At 58.5% G+C, this 18549-nt stretch overlaps 7 protein-coding genes across 7 annotated transcripts; 3 read left to right on the forward strand and 4 right to left on the reverse strand.

Annotated features, from left to right (window-relative positions):
- Positions 1 to 9: 9 nt before the first annotated feature.
- Positions 10 to 542, reverse strand: CcaverHIS019_0508110 (uncharacterized protein; the record flags this gene model as incomplete). The annotated part of the gene is made up of 2 exons (XM_060602012.1): positions 10 to 204; positions 273 to 542. The coding sequence occupies 2 exons, from the start codon at positions 540 to 542 to the stop codon at positions 10 to 12; spliced, it is 465 nt and encodes a 154-aa protein (XP_060458448.1).
- A 170-nt stretch (positions 543 to 712) lies between these two features.
- On the forward strand, positions 713 to 1926 carry PEP12 (uncharacterized protein; the record flags this gene model as incomplete). Its single annotated transcript, XM_060602013.1, has 6 exons — positions 713 to 764; positions 813 to 948; positions 1016 to 1109; positions 1141 to 1286; positions 1345 to 1562; positions 1760 to 1926. 6 exons carry the CDS (start codon positions 713 to 715, stop codon positions 1924 to 1926), a joined length of 813 nt encoding a protein of 270 aa, XP_060458449.1.
- Positions 1927 to 2799: 873 nt separating this feature from the next.
- Positions 2800 to 3219, reverse strand: CcaverHIS019_0508130 (uncharacterized protein; the record flags this gene model as incomplete). Its single annotated transcript, XM_060602014.1, has 2 exons — positions 2800 to 2987; positions 3054 to 3219. 2 exons carry the CDS (start codon positions 3217 to 3219, stop codon positions 2800 to 2802), a joined length of 354 nt encoding a protein of 117 aa, XP_060458450.1.
- Positions 3220 to 8306: 5087 nt separating this feature from the next.
- Positions 8307 to 9506, forward strand: CcaverHIS019_0508140 (uncharacterized protein; the record flags this gene model as incomplete). Its single annotated transcript, XM_060602015.1, has 1 exon — positions 8307 to 9506. One exon carries the CDS (start codon positions 8307 to 8309, stop codon positions 9504 to 9506), a length of 1200 nt encoding a protein of 399 aa, XP_060458451.1.
- Positions 9507 to 10260: 754 nt separating this feature from the next.
- On the reverse strand, positions 10261 to 13777 carry VAS1 (uncharacterized protein; the record flags this gene model as incomplete). Its single annotated transcript, XM_060602016.1, has 8 exons — positions 10261 to 11151; positions 11188 to 11724; positions 11762 to 12820; positions 12862 to 12943; positions 12989 to 13153; positions 13192 to 13417; positions 13458 to 13625; positions 13666 to 13777. 8 exons carry the CDS (start codon positions 13775 to 13777, stop codon positions 10261 to 10263), a joined length of 3240 nt encoding a protein of 1079 aa, XP_060458452.1.
- Positions 13778 to 14300: 523 nt separating this feature from the next.
- Positions 14301 to 15954, forward strand: APM4 (uncharacterized protein; the record flags this gene model as incomplete). Its single annotated transcript, XM_060602017.1, has 10 exons — positions 14301 to 14309; positions 14350 to 14379; positions 14425 to 14459; positions 14499 to 14630; positions 14666 to 14888; positions 14933 to 15549; positions 15588 to 15700; positions 15742 to 15804; positions 15838 to 15896; positions 15949 to 15954. 10 exons carry the CDS (start codon positions 14301 to 14303, stop codon positions 15952 to 15954), a joined length of 1287 nt encoding a protein of 428 aa, XP_060458453.1.
- Positions 15955 to 16313: 359 nt separating this feature from the next.
- CcaverHIS019_0508170 (uncharacterized protein) lies at positions 16314 to 17959 on the reverse strand (the record flags this gene model as incomplete). The annotated part of the gene is made up of 6 exons (XM_060602018.1): positions 16314 to 16527; positions 16573 to 17190; positions 17227 to 17306; positions 17397 to 17791; positions 17830 to 17881; positions 17933 to 17959. 6 exons carry the CDS (start codon positions 17957 to 17959, stop codon positions 16314 to 16316), a joined length of 1386 nt encoding a protein of 461 aa, XP_060458454.1.
- Between the last annotated feature and the right edge of the window lie 590 nt (positions 17960 to 18549).

Consider the following 18549-nt stretch of genomic DNA (forward strand, 5'->3'; position numbering starts at 1 on the left):
TAGGGGAGACTAGTGGAGAACAGCGGCGGTCTCGACGCCACCGGCTGCGGATTTACGGAGAGACGTAGAGTCGCCGGACCCCACCACGCGCTGGATATCGTGCTTGGCCGACGCGGACCAGCTTGCGCGAAGGGCACCAGTCACGGAACCCGAGATGAGAGAGAGGATGCCCCAGAACGCGCCCTGCAGAAACGGCGAGATGACCTGGGGTTAGATGCCATCCAACGGTATTGTTTTTGGTTAGTTGCCATCCAACTCTGCTTGCAACCCACCTGATCCCGCACAGTGATCCACGCCGCCTTGTTCCACACCACTGCCACCTCCTTTCCGCCCGCGATATCGCTCTTCACGTCCCCGCCCGCCGTGTCCGACTGGAGAGCCGGCATAAGACTGCGAAGATAAGCCTGTTCGAACCGCATCTCCGGGATGGGCGGCATGGTGGCGCGTACGCGCCGCCGCGCCGCTTCCACGCGCTGGTGGTGCATCTGCGCGGCGTCGAGTGCCATTTCTTGCGACAGGTCGGGGTAGGCTGCGTCCGTCATGGTGGTGAGTTGGGTATAAGTTGAGTGCGGGTTGAGTGGTGACGCCGAGTGCGAGACGAGTGGGCGTCACCATCGTCACACGTGGATTTGGTCCCGCCGGGAGTCGCAGTCGGGTGGCAATGTCAATGTCACACCTCACACATGTCACACTCGCGATCACAACATACACCATGAGCTTTAACGATCTTGAGCGCGGGACGGGGTCGACGCGGAGCGGGGCCAGTGCGTACAGAACAAAAAACGATGCGCCGGCGTAAACGCTCACACCAGGCGACCCCGAGTTTACGCGGGTCAAGGACGCCGTGTCGATCCAGATCTTCAAGATCCAGAGCAACGTACAGGGCATCCAGCGGCTGCTTGACAAGCTCGGCACAACGTCTGATGGGCCCAGTGTGCGGACGTCTCTGTGAGTCTTGGTCGCGTCGCAGGTCGCATCCGCCAGGCTGCTCAGCTGTATCACACGCTGATAGCAGACACAACCTGACCGAGTCGACGCGCGACATGGTCAAGAAGAGCACGGATGAGATCAAGGCGCTCGCCTCGTTCCCTTCTGGCGGAGACGGGCAGGTACGCTGCCAGATGGACTGTCTGACAACAGGCACAGCGTAAGGCGATCCAGTCGAGGCTGTCGCGCGAGTACACGTCAGCTCTGCAGGGCTTCCAGCGGGTGCAGCGGCTCAGTGCCGAGCGGCAACGGAGCACGGTAGAGGTGCAGAAGCGTGCAGTCGAGCTGCAGGAGGAGAGGTGAGTGGGATGGAGGGTTTAAGGGCAAGGAGAACAAGGAGGCCGTGGCTCACACCAGCAACGAAGACCGCGACAGCGTCGAGCTCGAACGCGTGCAGCTCCAGACGCAGGCCCAAGCCATGGCACCGCAGATTACCCAGTCGGAACTCGAGTTCCAGGAACAGGTGATTGCCGAGCGCGAGAGCGAGATCCGCGAGATTGAGACGGGGATACACGAGCTCAACGACATCTTCCGCGACCTGGGCGCGATCGTCCAGGAGCAGGGAGGGTTGATTGGTGAGTCGGGCGGTGTCTGAGCGAGGCGGGTGTGGGGTCGGGTTGGCTACACTGGCTGCAGCCGGCAGACTGTTCTCCGCCAGCACTGTCAGAAGTGGATTCGGGGTCATCCAGAAGTCTCTAGTGAAGTAGTCCGCTTCTCCGTGTGGGCTACGTCCGTCTCGTCCCAGCCTCTCTTTTTTAGATTGCTCACCCAGACAACATCGAGAGCAACATTGTCAACGTGCACGCGCACACGACGTCGGCCGCCGAGGAACTCACCTCGGCTCACGAGTACCAGCGCAAGGCCGGCCGCCGCATGGCCTGCCTGCTCATCATTCTCGCCATTGTCGCGCTGTTCATCCTCCTCGCCATCCTTGCCTAGTTCTAGTTGTATTTTTACAGTGACTGAAGGTTGTCATGTCCCGCTGGTTGTGTGTTGCGTGGCTGATTTACACTAGATAACGCCGTGGCTGACTTACACTAGATAAAGCCGTGGCTGACTTACACTAGATAAAGCCATGACGTCGGCGGATATTTGTGCCAGATACCGCGCGCTTCCATCCTGCCCAGTCTCGGCGTGGCTGGGTGACGTAGCGGGCCCGTACGTCGCGTCCATCGTGCCACCGCCGCATGACACGGCTCGGGACGCTCGGGATACGCCAGATACGCCACTAGGCTGCCAAGAGGGTGGTGACACGGCGCGTCCGTCCGGCGTTGATGGTTTGACACGGCGCCGAGCATCGCCGCCCTGATTTCGGAGCACGGCCATGCTGCACCCACCTCCACGTAGATCTTCGGCCCACTACCCACCCCACGTAGATCTTGACGACCCACTACCCACCCCACGTAGAGCTTACCCTCCCACTACCCACCCTCGTACGCCAGCCAGCCCCAAGATATACAATCTCGGAACAGAAACAGGGATCGGAGTAACTATTTGGGCGCGTTCGAAATCATTTGCCAGGGTACCGTGTTTCTTTGGGTTGTCCATGTCAATCAGGCACCGTCAGCGGTCTGGAACGGGCTCAAAATTGCCACCCACAAATTCAGGCTGGTCGAGTGACGTCTTTGTGGCTTGCAAAGGTCATCAGCTGATCAGCTGACCTCGAAGCAAAACATCTTTTTAGGCAAAGGATACATGCATTACTACAGACACTAATGGCAACATGACAATGATATGCTGTGGAGTGGTGTTGACTGCAACCGCTGATCGCGATCGGTGCACCTGGGGCGCTTGGGCCGCGCGATTAGAAGCCTAGATGAGGGCGTGGAGCTTGGGGTCGCGCGAGGGGTCAAAATGGCGCGGCTCGTCGCGTAGGATAGAGAGTGCGTTGGCCCACGACGGGCGGCGCGACTGCTCCTGCGCCTGCTCCGGTTGTTGAGGGGTGGCGAGGGCGGCGACGTGCTTGGTTTTGGATTTGGATTTGGATTTTGAGACGCGCGCTGGGGTCAGCTTTGGTTCCGGAATTGTCTGTCTGTGCGTCCCCCAGACTCTTAACTCGAACTCACCACCGTCGGCCCACTCGTCGCCGCGAGAAAAGGCATGTGTCCCAGCCTCAAAGGCAGTGAGGAAGGCGTTGAGGCGGTCCTGATGCCCCGTGGTAGGCGAGGCGAGGGGGGAGGTAGTGGCCGAAGACGAGGCAGAGGACAGGCGGGGGATGGTGATGAATGTCATTGTGGAAGAGGACTGAAGTGTAGGAGTGATGGGAGATGGACGACGAGGTGTAGATGCCGAGTGTATATATCTAGATGAGAAGAGTAGATGAGAGATAGTGATGCCGAGGAGGTTTGAGGGGCTGGGGGCTGGGCTGAGTGAGTTCAGGGCAATGTACTGGTCACACGTTCGGTCAACGGCCTTGTCACTCACGGAGACGGAACAGTGATTCAGGGTTCACCCCATTATACGAGATTACAATCAACCGACCAACTCCGATTCTCTACCAAAAGTGATTCCGCCTATCCGCAGACCCTGAAAAGCGGCGGCCTCCACTTTGGAGGCTGGCCGACTGACCAGGCAGAGCCAGGCCTGGCCAAGCGAAATCCGGCCCACCTGACTGGTCACAATACACGCCATCCGTCATGTACGCATGTGCGCAGAGCTGGAACCATGTCCATGTCGGAGCGTATCAATCCAAGCGTACGAGTGACTAGTGCTAGTGAGTGTGGGGGAGAGCTCGGTGACCACTGGCGATCCGGCGACTTGAGAACCATCTATCCCAGTCCAAAGCCCAACTCTTCGATCCATTCCAGCCAGTTGGCGGACAGGCGTAAGAAGCCCCCCACACTCTACACCGCTACGCTACGCCTCAACGCCACGCCACGCCACGCACCGCATTGACTCTGATGACTCTGACTGCAATCCGCAATCGCAATCGGTGGAGCGCATGGACTGGCCCCGGCTTCCCCACATATTTTCGCGGGGTCCCACCGATCGACAAGGGCCCGCGGACGCCGGAACCCGAACACCGCCGCCACTCACCTCACCCACCTCACTGCGTAGGCGATTTACCCCGCATCACATGGACATGAAGCCGCGGATTCCGGCGCCAGCGCGCCGAAGACCGATGGCGTGGTTTGGCGGGGTGGGATGGCATCTGTTGGCGTGGAATGCGGGGCAGATCGAGTCGATGCATCGCGGATCGTTGCCTTGGCCATTCTATTCACGGTGCTTTGACATTGTCGAGTGGCGCGAGTCTGTCGTCCACGTTTGTCTGCGCGTTGCCACCGTGGCACGCGGACACTGCCACCATTGTCCAAGCCGGACTCAAGTGTCACGCCGTTGCGTGTGGTCAAGGATGGAGCACGCGCATCCTAGCTCGACGACACGCTGAGAGGCCATGTTGCTAAACCAACAGCGGGACAGTGAAAGACTTTGCAACCAACAGCGGGACAGAGAAAGACTGTGCAACCCAACGGACGGTGGCTCATCTACAACTCCTGCAAGAGTTTACTGACTGGTAGCAGCTGTCGTCTCCCCTCGCGGCCATCTGTAACTTATCACTTGCCGCAGTGTAACCCGGCGCCGAAGAGTGGATGCCACCGAGACCTCGAATCAGACCAGCGGCCCAACGGCGCAAGAGCAAGTGTGCGAGACCACCACGACGCTGCCGTAGTTGGAGAATGCAGGCTAGACTACACCGGTGGCAGCGGGAGGGGGCAAAGTTGAGCTGGCCCGTCAAGTTGACAAGTATGCAAGGTTCAAGGATGTCTACGAAGCACACTTTCCACTTCTTGCGCTTCTCGAGCATGAGGCCGTGAAGGGTGAACGGCCATGACGGGATCAGGGCTGGCGAGTGCGTGTGCGACTGGAGCGGGAGTAGCGCCTGCAGCCGAAGATAGCACAATATAGGCCATGTTGTATGGGGGTGCTCCCCATCTTGTATACAGTACTGTTGGCCTTGTAGCCGAGACATCAGTCGGGCGGAGGTGGTCGCCGCTGTGTAGTTTAGCTCCAGGAGAGTAATCCACATGGTGCACGGCTCACACACCACTCACACCTGTACCACCGCACATCTGTTGGTGTCACAGTGGGATGTTCAGACGCGACTCCTTGTCGGCATGAGGCAGACACCGGTCGCTCCCGATGAGGATGGGCTTGATGCCTGCATGAGTGCCGACATACACAGGCGTACTGAAGCAGGACTACCTCACGTCCCACACGCCTGCACACACTACACGTCGATTTCGGTATTACCTACTCCCCAACCTAGCCCATCCCCAAACACCCACTTTCAGCCATCTCTGATCGTATAGTGGCTAGTATGCTCGCTTGTCATCAATAGTGACCGCGGGAGACCGGAGTTCAATTCTCCGTCAGAGAGCAACGATGGGCCTCAGCCCATACTTTTGCTTCTTGTTATAACCTGGAATGTGGCGCAACCCGATTACGGATCGGAAATACAAATTCCGCTTATCGCGCCTGTAATCTGCCGTGCCTGTGCCTATCGCGCGCTTGACTTTTTGCTGGCAACGTCGGATTCGGCCCCCGACCGCGCTGACCAACCAACACCAACCTTGATTCATGGTCATTGTCGATCCCCGGCCCCCGGATTCCGACAAAATACGCTGACGCGCACACGCACGTTGACGCACGATCACCAAGGTGCCTGAGGTATCCGGCAGAACCAACTAGGCTCATCCATTCCCTGCACTCGACCACTCTGTGCCTGTCGAGCGGCTGATTGCTTCGGTGGCTGTGGCACAGCAAGGTATGAATAGCAAGGATCGGATCGAGACTCATCTGATAATCTGACAATGAGACCAGTAATCACGGCTGGCGCCATGGTACAGGGGCAGGGTAATGTCATCGACGTGGAAAGTGGAAAGTCGAAACGGTACAGTCGAGTCAAGGCCCTGGGGCTGTGCCAGGCCTGTGCGGCGTCTTCTGCCAAACTTCTACGAGGCCGAGCCCGACCCGACGTCCGATGAACATTCGGCTGTTCCGCCGACAACCTCTTCGGCTACCCACCAGAGGGGTATTAGGGGTCTATTACCGTGTAGGGCAAGAACTGAGCGGGCTCACAGATCCACACCGAGGGGTAGAAGCCATGACGCGGTATGAACCCAAACCCGAAGATGCTGTTGGTGTCCAAGCGCGCCTGTGCTCTGTACTCTTGAAAAAAAAAGTAAAACGAAAAAAAAAAGGTTTGACCAAGTCCTGACGCGTGCTTCGGTGGCGGGCGTGCGCGGGGATGTGCAGATCCCCAGAGTATACAAGTACCGAGTACACAAGTACCGAGTACGTCGGAAGCTAGAGCTGGGACGCATGGAATGAATGACAGAATCAAGGGAGCGTATGGGGTCGGGGGATCGAGGATGGATTCGGCCGGTGGACAAGCTACTGTCGTCTGCGCAGTACGGCGCTTATCTGAAAGAACAGATCTGCTTGGGCACGGGCTTGGTGCGGTCAGCCAGTGACGAGACGCTCGTGACATTGACGGGATTCCGAGGTGGATACAGGCGGTGGGAAACGACGACGGGCCCTGGAGTCTTGGTGCGAGTAGTGAATGGGCTGAGGCACGTTTGGTGTGGGGTATGGCTTGGGGGGCGGCTGCGTTGGTGCGAGAGAATACACTGTGGCGTCACTGTTATTGGCACATTCCTGCGGCTTGCGGCTTGCGGCTTGCGGCTTGCGGCTTGCGGATTGCAGCCTGCAGCCTGTGGATTCGTGCTTCTGCAAACGCGTTCGACGCGTGTGGGAAGGCGGCCGCGGTTGCAGTTTGGTTTCTGGTTCGGTGTGGTGAGCAGGGCCCGGTTAGGGAGGAGGGGGAGGTTAGTGACGTCGCTCGGCCGTGGACGGAGAAGTGTGGCCAAGAGCCGATTCCAGGTGCTTGGGCGGACCGAGCGAGCCAAGCCAAAGTGGCCAGCCAAGAGCCGCCGGCGACGCCCGAGCAGTAGGGCCATCCAAGGCTGTCCGACGAGTCCGAGCGTCGACCAACCTTTTGCATAGCAATCCGTCTGCGCATCCCATCCCTGCAGGGGTCCCAATGGGGCGACTGTCGGCGTGCATGCATGTATTCAACGGTGTACGGCGTGTGATCGTGAGGGAGGGGGGATACATTGATGGCGGCAGTGTGTGTGGCACGATTTTGTCCCTTCCCCTTTTCTCCTCATCAGGTGATCGCGGAGTAATGCGCGGCCAGGTCGAGACTAGAAGCATCAAGCACGCCTCCTGGCCCTGTCAGGAACGCTGTAGGGGGAGGGTTCTAGCGACTAAAGAGAAAAGGGGAAGGGAGAGGGGAGGGGGAGGTAAGAGGGGCCAGCGGGCCAGCGACTCTGGCGCGTGTTTGTGTGGGTCAACCCGAGGATCGAGGATTGAGGATAGGATAGGATTGAGAATTAAGAATTGAGAATTGCGGATTGAGGAACCGTATCAAGCCAGCGCGTAGCACTGCGGCGTGATAGCTGAGACGTGAGACGTGCACATGATCACGTCAATGGCCAAACTTCCAAGCCAAGTCTCAGTGCATTGAATGCATTGTGTCGGGTTACTGGCAAGTGTGAATTGGGTTGTATGGAGCGGGAAGCCTGGAGGCTATAGCTGGTATATCCGGGACCCCACAATATCCGAGAGGTGCCAGGGTCAAGTTCACCTTTCGAGGAGTGTCCGCTGGGAGGGAGGAGTCGTCCTCCGCCTGGGTGGGTGCTGGCTGCTAGGAGGGAAAACTACTCCAGTCTCTCATCATCTTTCCAAAATACATTTCACCCACCTCCTTCTTTCATCCTCGATTACTCTCTTCACAAAAGCCTAGAGGGCAAAAGAGCAAGACTGCTCTAAACCCAAGGGCCAAGGCTACCTCCCCGCCTCACCGCATCCTTCCCCCGCTTCTTGTGCCAACCCCTGCACACTCACACACATCACCAAACCTCGCATCCACCACCCAAAATTTGGGCACGCCAACCAGGCCAACCAGGCCAACTGCAACCACCACCTCGACTTGGCACCATACACCAACCACGCTTTCTTTAGTGACCAAGTTGACAAGGACCAACACGACATCAAACCACGACAATTGTTCACGACTTGGGGAGCGAACAGGGGTAAAAACAGTATCACACCAAGCATCAAGTAGCGAGGACGATCATCACCACATCCCCCAGCAGCCATTCATTAACCCCTTTACTCGCCATCCTCCTCCGGACTCTACACTGCCCTCCCACCCCACTCCCACAGCCTCTACTACTCTTCTCTCACAGTAATCCCCTTTACCCAACATACAAGTACTCAACTACTCCCAACCATAACCACATAACTCCACAACCATGGCACTTTCAAACTTCAACGTCGCAATGTTCGACCAGAGCGGATTGGGCCTCGTGACCCACCAGCACAAGGTTTACACAGACACCAAGCCATATGTCGACGATTTCTCTTTCGATCATGGCGCGTCGGCAGCTGGTCAGGGCTACTATCCGAGCAACTTTATGGAGTCACCCACCCTTCCTCCCCCGACAGTTTTCGATACTGGCCTCCCGAACCACTACTCTGGCCCATCGGCGTCGGCCATCACTATGGCGCCCATGCCTACAATCCCCGCGCCCATCAACAGTTCCGCCCTTGCCGCCAACCTTCAGCGAGTCGTTGACACAAGCGCAAACGCACTACAGCTCGACACGACGTCGCTCACTCCCTCTGGTTCCCCCCGAACTGGCGGCTACCCCAGCCCATCGTTCCAGCTCTCGCCAACTCCAGGCTTAACCAACCCGACGACCACCCCCGGCCCCCGATCCCACTCACGCTGCTCGTCACACTCATCGTCTGATGGCCTCGCGAGCGGTTTCACCTCGGTCGTCGTGACTCCTGGTGGCGGCTCTCCCGTCCTTCCCATCCGCACGTCGCTCGGTGGCGGCGGTCGCAAGAACTCTGCCGTCGCCAACGGTACGTTTATCCCCAAGAAGAGCCACCTTTGCCCGTACCCGGCTTGCGAGCGCCACACGCGCACATTCCGCTCCAACGCAGACCTGCAGCGCCACATTCGCTCTCACAAGGGAGAGAAGCCCCACAAGTGTCCATCGACCGACTGCCAGAAGGCATACGGCCAGCAGAACAAGATGGTCAAGCACGTCGAGAGTCAACACCCCCACCTTCTGAGCATGGTCGAGCTCGGTCGCACCCGCACCCGCCGCACGCCCGTGGCTCAGCGCAACATGAACGTCCGTCGCGTCAGCGGTAACTCGCCGTACGCCAAGCCCTCGGCACTGGCGTATACCTCGTACCCGAGCACGCCTGTTCAGTCGCCGCCTCTGATGACGGTCCCCACCTCGGCCGGCAGCCTCTACCACTCGCCCATTGGTTTCCATCACGCGCACGCCCGTCCCGCGCCTTACATGCCTCGTTCCGGCGCGCCGCTCCACCAGATGGCCCGCACTACCAGCACGGGCAGCACGGGCTCGGTCGGTGCCGGCCTCGGCGCTGGCTTCCCGATGCTGCCGTCGTTCAACAACTGGTGGGCCCCGTCATGAACCATGACCCATGAGGCATGACCCATGACAACCAACAACAAAGGACACTCTTGTGCCATCCCAACCACAACTTCCCCAACCCCCGAACCCGACTCCGCCCGATCCCAGCATGTCACGACGCATCCTCATTCATACAAACGCATTCGCACCGGCCGGCCATCATCCATCCCCATCCATTCTCCAATCCATCACTTGTGCATAGCATCCATCACCACCCACCACCCACCATCCCCTGCCACACGAGCTCCGCTCCTCGCATCGGCGATCACGGACACTCGCCCCCCTCTCATCACCAAACATCACTGCAAAAAAGAGAGAAGAAGAAAAATACATGTCCAAGTATCCTAGGGCAACATCATGCATAGCCATTTGTCCATCGTGCTGGGGCAGGAGAGAGAGGCGAGGAGGCGAGGTGCAGATGGGCTCACGGGGCTGGTGCTAACACTGTCGGAGCACCCTCAATCACAATCACCGTGCCAATGGCTGACGTGCCACGGACGGTGCCTCGACCTGACCTGACGGCGGCCGTGATGACGAAAGCGTTGCTGATGCTGATTGATCATCAAACGGACAATCATCAAACAAACGCCCCTCGTCTGTGATCGTCTGTGCACCCGCGTGCGCCTCATCAACCCCAAAACTCGTTCGCAGAGCAAACAACGACTCTCAAGAGTCTCATATGCATGACCGCCGCGCGCACACAGACAAGACGGGGCCGGAAATGCATATCTACACACACATATATCGCCGACGACTACAGAAGAACTTTGAAGCGCTCGATACCCAGACGGATCGCTTCGATCTCGGCCGCATACTTGTCCAACTTCTCAGCGTTGTCAGCACGGACCTCCTCTTTAATCTTGGTCTCGTAGTTGTCCTGCTGCGTGACCTTGACAAGCTTGTCGCGGTTGCCAACGGCGAGCGCCTGCTTCTTCTCGAGCTTGGAGATCTCAGCCTGCGCGTCGACCTTGCCCTCAACAGGAACGTGGACGTGGATGTCGGCCGTGACCGTCTCGGTGCCGCTTCCACGAGGAACCTCGGCGTCCTCGACGACGAAGACGGCCTGGCCTGCACCCTTGGTGAGCGCGACAATGATGGCCGCCTGCGACTCGAGCATGGCCTTGAGCTGCGGCTTCTTGGCCTGGACGACGACCGTGATCTTGTCCTCAAGAGTCTTGCCGTTTGTGGGCAGGTTGTACAGGCCGACAATGGTACGCGCCGACCTGATGACGTCGTTGACGAGGTTGAAGTTGGCCTCGGCCTCGGGGAAGTTGTACTCGGGGATCTCTTCGGGGAAGGCGGCGACCATGATCGAGGGAGTCTTGTCGCCAGCGCGGCGGGGGAGACGCTGCCACAGGTCCTCGGTGACGAACGGCATGAAGGGGTGGAGAAGCTTGAGACCGCCCTCAAGAGCAGTGTAGAGCGTGTTCTGGGCCGAGAGCTTCTCGGGCGTGTCCTCGGTCGACTCGAACGTGGGCTTGGTTGCCTCGATGAATATGTCGCACAGGTCGTTTAAGAAGAAGCGGTACGCGTAGTTGGTGGCTTCGGCAAAGTCGCGGTTCTCCATCGACGCGTTGACACCCGCGGAAGCGGTGTTGAGGCGGTGCAGCAGCCACTGCTCGGCGATGCTCTCCTTGCCAGTGGGCTGGAGTCAGTTGAAACTCAAACGCAGGTAACTCACCTTGGCCGAGGGGTTGGGAACGAAAGTGCTCGGCAGCCTCTTGCCCTCGAGGTCGACGAGGCCGAGGCGGAAGAGCGCGAACTTTGTCGCGTTCCAGAGCTTGTTGCAGAACTTGCGGTAGCCCTCGACACGGCTGATCTCAAGGTTGATGTCGCGACCACCCTGGGCGTAGTTGCAGAGGGTGAAGCGGAGCGCGTCCGTACCACACTGAGGAATACCCTTGGGGAAGAGCTTTTTCTGGCCCTGCTCAGCCTTCTGGATCTCCTGGTCGGGGAGGTTGCCTTGGCGCAGGTCGTTGTGGAGCTTCTGGAGGGTCTGGCCAGTGATAACGTCGAGAGGGTCGATGACGTTGCCGGTCGACTTGGACATCTTGCGGCCCCAGGCGTCACGAACCATGGGGTGCAGGTAGACCTCCTTGAAGGGCATCTTGCCGGTGAGGACAATGCCGAAGAAGGCCATGCGGGCGACCCAGAAGAAGATGATGTCCCAGCCAGTCTCGAGGATCGAGTTGGGGTAGAAGTTCTCGAGGTCCTTGGTCTATGCGTGTCAGCTTGAACACAAATTCAAAACTCACCTGCTTGGGCCAGCCCATTGTGGAGAACGGCCAGAGACCGGACGAGAACCAGGTGTCGAGAACGTCCTCGTCCTGCTCCAGAGTGTACTTGCGGCCGTTGGCGCGCTTCTCGGCCTCCGTCGTGGCGTCCTCGAGAGAGCGAGCAATGATCCAGTTCTTCTCGTCGGCACTGTCCGCGGCCTCGCCCTCATAAGACATGAGGTAGGCCGGGCACCTGTGGCCCCACCAAAGCTGGCGCGAGATGCACCAGTCCTGCATGTTCTCCATCCAGCGGGTCCAGTCGCCCTGCATGGACTTGGGCTTGAGCTCGAGCTCACCCTTGGCCGTGCGCTCGAGGACCTCCTCAGCCATCGGCTTGCAGCTGACCCACCACTGGGGCTTCATGATCGACTCGACGACGTCGCCCGAGCGCGAGCAGATGGGAATGGACATGGCGTTGTCCTCCTGGCCAACGTAGAGACCCTTCTCCTTGAGGGCCGCAACGATAGCATTCCTGACATGGAACCGCTTCATGCCGGCGAAGGGCGCAGCGTTCTCGTTGTAGGTACCGTCGTCGTTCATCAAGCTGATGAACTCGAGGTTGTTGCGCTGGGCGCACTCAAAGTCGTTGGGGTCGTGGGCAGGGGTGATCTTGACAGCACCAGTACCGAACTCCATGTCGACGGTAATGGCGTCGGTGACGATGGGGATGCGGCGGCCGTTGAAGGGGTGGACAACGAACTTGCCGTGGAGGTGCTTATACCTCGGGTCGTCTGGGTGGACGGCAACTGCGGTATCACCGAGCATGGTCTCGGGACGAGTGGTCGCGACGATGATGAACTCGTCAGAGTTCTCAATGGGGTATTTGAAGGAGGTGATGACACCGAACTCGAAGCGCTCCTTGGCATCGTAGCCCTTGACGTTCATGAGCGTGCGGCCGGGGAGCTCCTTCTGGTCGACCTCTAAGTTGGACAGCGAGGTGTTGAGGTAGCAGCACCAGTTGACGAGGCGGTTGGCGCGGTAGATGAGGCCCTTCTCGTGCATGGTGATGAAGCCCTCCTTGACGGCCTCTGAGAGTTCCTGCTGTCAGCTGAAGCGGTCGCCTACTCAGCTAAACTCACAGGTGACATGGTGAAGGCAACGCGGTCCCATGCAAACGAGCCACCGAGGCGGCGCATCTGGTTGGTGATGTTGGCCTGGTACCTAAACCGTCAGCATCATCCCAGCCAGAGCTCGGAATCCACTCACTGGTCCTTCCACTCCCAAACCTTCTCGAGGAACTTCTCGCGGCCGTAGTAGTGCCTAGAGTGGCCCTCAGTCTTCAACAAGCGGTTCTCGACGACAGCCTGGGTAGCAATACCGGCGTGGTCGTAACCGGGGACCCAGATGGTCGTGTACCCCTGCATACGCTTCCTGGCATGTCAGTGCATCTCAAGTGCAAGGAGACGTACCAGCGAGCCATGGCGTCCTGAATGGCAACAGTGAGAGCGTGGCCGATGTGCAGGTTGCCGGTAACGTTGGGGGGAGGGAAGGTCATGGAGAAGATGCCACGAGGGAGGGGTGACCCGTCCTCCTGGTACTGGGGCTGGAAGAAGCCCTGCTTGTCCCACCAGGCATAGTGCGCCGCCTCGACCTTGACGGGGTCGTAACCGCCGGCCCAGAGGTCGCCTGAGACGTCTGGGGTGTTAGTGTGCCATTGCTAGCATGGGTAACTTACCCTTCTTCTCGCCCTCCGGAGTGGTGTTGACCCACTCCTCGGCGGGCAGCTCGACCTTCTTCTCCTTCTCCTTCTTCTCCTTCTTGGGAGCAGCGGGCTGGGCAGCGGCAGTCGAGGCCTTGGCTGCCTGCTTGGCGGCCTTCTCCGCAAGCTTGGCCGCCTTCTTAGCTTTGGGTCAGATCCATCTCGACCTTCCTCGAGCACTCACCACCCTTCTTGGAAGGCGCAGAGCTGTCGGTCGGGGTGCTGGCGCCGCTGGCCACGCTCGAAGTGGCGGGAGTGGCCTCGGGCTGAGGCTTGGTAACCTCCGGGGCCGACATGATTCGTGTGTAGTGGAGGTAACGTGCGTTTAGGGGCAACCGGTTGCCAGATGCGAGTTGACGGCCGTGATGCGCCGAGGAGGATGGTGAGTTGGAGTAGAGTGCTCTATTGGAGAGCTGTTTTGTAGTTTTAACGAGAAGGTGGCGTAGCATACACCACCTGGGGGTTTGTCAACAACGTTGATAACGTTGTGTGAGATGAGTAAGTCGAGTTGTGATGGTGAGCGAGCACTTTCTTTGACTCGACACTGAAATCCAAGCTCAACTCGAGCTGCTTGTTGGTCGTTATCATGGAAAATGACGTGTGTAGCTCGGACGACAGAGTCCTGAAACGCGCGCTCAGATCGGTTGCTTTGGGTGGTGACGCAGCCAGCCACCAGTGTCAAGTAGGTGGCCGATCGTACCGTCGCGACATTCGGCTTCTGCTCCATTGACACGACAGCTACTCGCTTCGCTTTCTCAGGCCGAGTCAACGACGATTATCTAGTCTTTTCCCCACGCCCCGGACCGGGACAAGGTCATCATGATTTCGGTTCGTGTTACGACCAGCTTCGGGTTGTGCTGACTCATAGGCATTCTTCATCTTCAACCAGAAGGGCGAGGTAAGCTAGTCTTCCGACTGCTGATGCGCACTATCTGACCTCCAGGTGCTCATCTCCCGCCTCTTCCGCGCAGACTTAAAGTGCGTTTTGCCACCCGCTGCTGGCTAAGCTGACGGCAGACGCTCGATAGCGGACGTGTTCCGCATCCAGGTCATCTCGAACCCGGACATCCGATCCCCGATCATCACCCTCGGCTCGACCTCGTTCTTCCATGTTCGCCTCAACAACATATTCGTGGTCGGCGTGACCAAGTGAGTTCTGGGGGTAAGAAGCGGCTGACGTGCAGGTGCAATGCGTCGGCGGCACTCGTGTTCGAGTTCCTGTACCGCTTTATCACGGTCTCGCGCAGCTACTTTGGCAAGCTGGACGAAGAGAGTGTCAAGAACAACTTTGTGTTAATCTACGAACTGCTCGATGAGATCCTCGACTTTGGGTATCCGCAGAACTCGGAGATCGACACGCTCAAGATGTACATTACGACCGAGGGCATCAAATCGGAGCTGGCCGTTGTGGGTCTTGCCTTCTCAAGCCAAGAGGGAGTTGCTGACAGCAGCGCGAGGACTCGGCCAAGATCACGATCCAGGCAACGGGTGCGACGTCATGGCGCCGCGCCGACGTAAAGTACCGCAAGAACGAGGCGTTTGTCGACGTCATCGAGACGGTCAACATGTTGATGAGCAAGGACGGTGCGGTGCTGCGCGCCGACGTCGACGGGCAGATCCTCATGCGCGCGTACCTCAGCGGCATGCCCGAGTGCAAGTTTGGACTCAACGACAAGCTCGTGCTCGCCAAACATGGCGACAATTCTGTGGCCAAGATGGACAATGCTGTCGAACTCGACGACTGCCAGTTCCACCAGTGCGTGCGGCTTGGCAAGTTTGACACGGACCGCTCGATCAGCTTCATTCCCCCCGACGGCGAGTTTGAGCTCATGCGCTACCGTTCCACTAGCAACATCAACCTTCCCTTCCGATTACAGACCCACGTTACCGAGCCCACAAAGAGCCGCGTCGAGTACACGATCCACCTCAAGGCCGCGTTTGACCACAAGCTCAACGCCAACAATGTCGTGCTCCGCATCCCCACGCCACTCAACACGACCAAGGCCGAGGTCAAGGTCGGCGTCGGCAAGGCGAAATACGTCCCGGCCGACAACGTCATTGTCTGGAAGTGCGTTCCGCTACGGATGAACCCAAACTGACAAACAGGATCCCAAGGATACAGGGGCAGCAGGAGTGCACACTCACGGCTGAGGCCGCTCTCGCGATGACGACCCACCGCCAGCCATGGTCACGGCCACCCATCGAGGTTGACTTCTCTGGTACGTGCTTTGTGATGTTTGGTGAAGAGAGCTAATTGCAGTCGTCATGTACACAGCCTCGGGCCTTCTCGTTCGCTACCTCAAGGTCTTCGACAAGTCAGGAGGTAAGTCGAGTCTGGGTTCTCACTGACTCCAAGCCAACTCTACCAAATGGGTGCGATACCTCACAAAGGCCAACGGAACTTACCAGATTCGGGTGAGCCAGAGCCAGAGCACATCAGACAGTTTGTGAGGCCAGCTGACAGCAGTTCTGATACCCGCTATGTTGATTATGATGTATTATGTGATACTGTGCTGATCGTGAAGACCAGAGATGGGACTGCTCAGGACAGTTGACTTGCTTTCCTACCGGGTCGACGTCTACGTGCGTCGATGACTTCTGCTTGAAATAGCACCCGAGCTCCACTTTTGCACCTCCGCCTCCCTGACGTGACCGATTCTCGGCGTGTCCAAATGTTACAGAGTCTTGGATTCCTGAGTTTATGCTATGGCTTCGTGTTGAGTTGTGAAGATGACTACGTGCAGTGATGCACAGTCTAGCAGGACTAGCTGTGAAGATGTTGAGGGAGTATAGCTAACCAAGTTCTGGGGCATGTAATACAGACGAGGTCGCCTACTCGTCGGTGCTCAAGCGTGAACCCGAGCCCTCGGCATGAGGCGGGAGGAGACCCTCCTCCTCGCCCTCCTCACGCTCCACACGACGGCGGGCATACTCGAGCTCCCATCCTCTCTCAGAGCGGCGGCCGCAGATCTCCGCTCGGCCCTCGTTGTACTTCATGCGGATGAGGGTGCCAATGATGATGAACCAGTACACCTCATACACGCCGCTGGTCGTTAGCTTGGATGCCAGCGCCTAGTAAGCTCAGACTTACACAGTCCAGTAGGTACCGACGTTGTTCCATCCGACCAGGCTCTGGGCAAGCTGCCAGAAGCCGCTGTAGCCCTGGTGCCCAGGCTCAGGATTGGCACCCCAGAGCTTCCAGATGTTGTGAGCCACGCGGAATGAACCGGGCCCGTCGCCACCCTCGGCCGCCGCTGCACCGACATAGTTGATGAAGTACTGGCGCTCTAGCCCGTACGCGGAGCGGCTGGCCAGACCAGCGCCCATCAGGAAGAGGATGACGGAGGAGAAGGTCGTGAAGCGCTGGAGTGACATCGACTCGGAGCGAGTGAAGAGGGTAACGGCGAGGACGCCGCCGATCAGGAAGCCAGCGAGCGCGCCAGTGAAGATTGAGAGCGGGGAGCCGGTCAGGCCGATGCCGCCGAGGAAGACGACACCCTCCAAACCCTCACGAAGAACGGTGATAAAAGGAAGGCCGAAGAGGATCCAGCCGCGAGCTGCCCGCGCACCCATCTTGCGTTGGCGTCGACGGGTTGATGACGACTTTTGGTCAACACCGGCAGCTCCCTCGACTGCCTGGAGCAACTTTAGGCGCCACTTCATGCGTGCGTGAGGAAGACGGAGGAAGGCGAGACCCATGACGAGGATGCTAGTATGTGAGCTGACGCCGTCCTTGTACACCTACATGATGGAGGCGATGCCACACCAGATGCCCTCCCAGAGGTTCTCGGCATCTTGCCAAAGGTCGTGTGCAAAAGTGTAAAACTGCGAGTTAGCATCAAAGCTGGGGAAGGGGAGGCATGACTGGGGATGCTGTGGAGGAAGGTGGAGGTGACACTGGATTTGTTCACTCACGACATAGAGGAAGATACCACCCACGACGGCCGCCGCAGCCAGGCCAAGGAGTGCGCCACTCCATACCTGCGCCTTGAGGCTCCGCACCACCTGTTCGCGGTTGTACGGTCCAAACTGATGGCTGGAATGCTCGTGACCTTCGTCATCCGACAGCTCAAAGCCAGAGTCGAGGGCCCGGTTAGAGTGCGCCGGACTCAGGTTGGGTGAGAGGAGTTGAGGCGGCACGGCAGGAGCGCGCTCCGAGTTCCGGCGCGCGCTAAAGGTCGAGTAGGTCGCCTCGCCTTGGTCCGCCGCAGCACTGGGGAGGAGTTCTGTGCGCGAGCTACCAGCGTTGGGCAGACTGCCGAGCGGGAGCGAAGGGATGATCTGCTCGATGAAGCCCAAGAGCACGGCGACTGCGGTCAGCTTTGGGAGCAAGATGGCTTAAGCGTACTGATGATGCCGGCCTCTAGAGTCTCGCGGAGGGCAATGAAAGCCGCGACCGGCTGGTAATGTTAGCTTTGTTTCGCTCCTGCGGACGGCGTTGGAGTGCTCACATTGAAGAAATCTGTTGAGGTCGTCATGGATGTACAGCGGACTTGAGAAGAGGAATGGGCGAGTGTGTGGAAGCAAGTGGCGGGATGTAATATCGACGCACGTTGCCTAACTGATCTGATTCCTAGTGACGCGCGTGGGGGACAAAGGTGCCAAGATGTCAAGTAGTGAGAATGAGTGGGATGACTGGAGGGCGGGGCCTATCGGCCGACATCTTCAAGACAAAACGACGTAGGCCATGTCCGAAGATGGTCGAGATGCTTTGACCGGAAGCAAATATAAGGAGAGCCTGGCGTAGCGTAGCTGGCATCTACGTGCTAATAAATCAAGTAACCCGTTTGACTGCAGTAACCCGTTTGACTACACCGGTTCTTGGGGACTGTTAGTCGCCCTGAAGTGTGAGGTTCTTGGCAGAGCAAGGTGAGAATCAGAGGGACTTGGTAGGGGTATTACAGCAACCAAGCTTAATGTGCCCCCATTCAAGCCACCCCCGCGACAATCACAGCTACAAGCATCAGGTTAAGGTACCTCTGTGTTGTAACAGTAGACGTTATACTATAGTATCTCAACAGATCGACAACAGTAACCTTGGCATTTGCTTTTTAAACCTCACGCGCCG

The sequence above is a fragment of the Cutaneotrichosporon cavernicola genome (assembly GCF_030864355.1).
Source record: "Cutaneotrichosporon cavernicola HIS019 DNA, chromosome: 5".
Taxonomy (NCBI): Eukaryota; Fungi; Basidiomycota; class Tremellomycetes; order Trichosporonales; family Trichosporonaceae; genus Cutaneotrichosporon; species Cutaneotrichosporon cavernicola.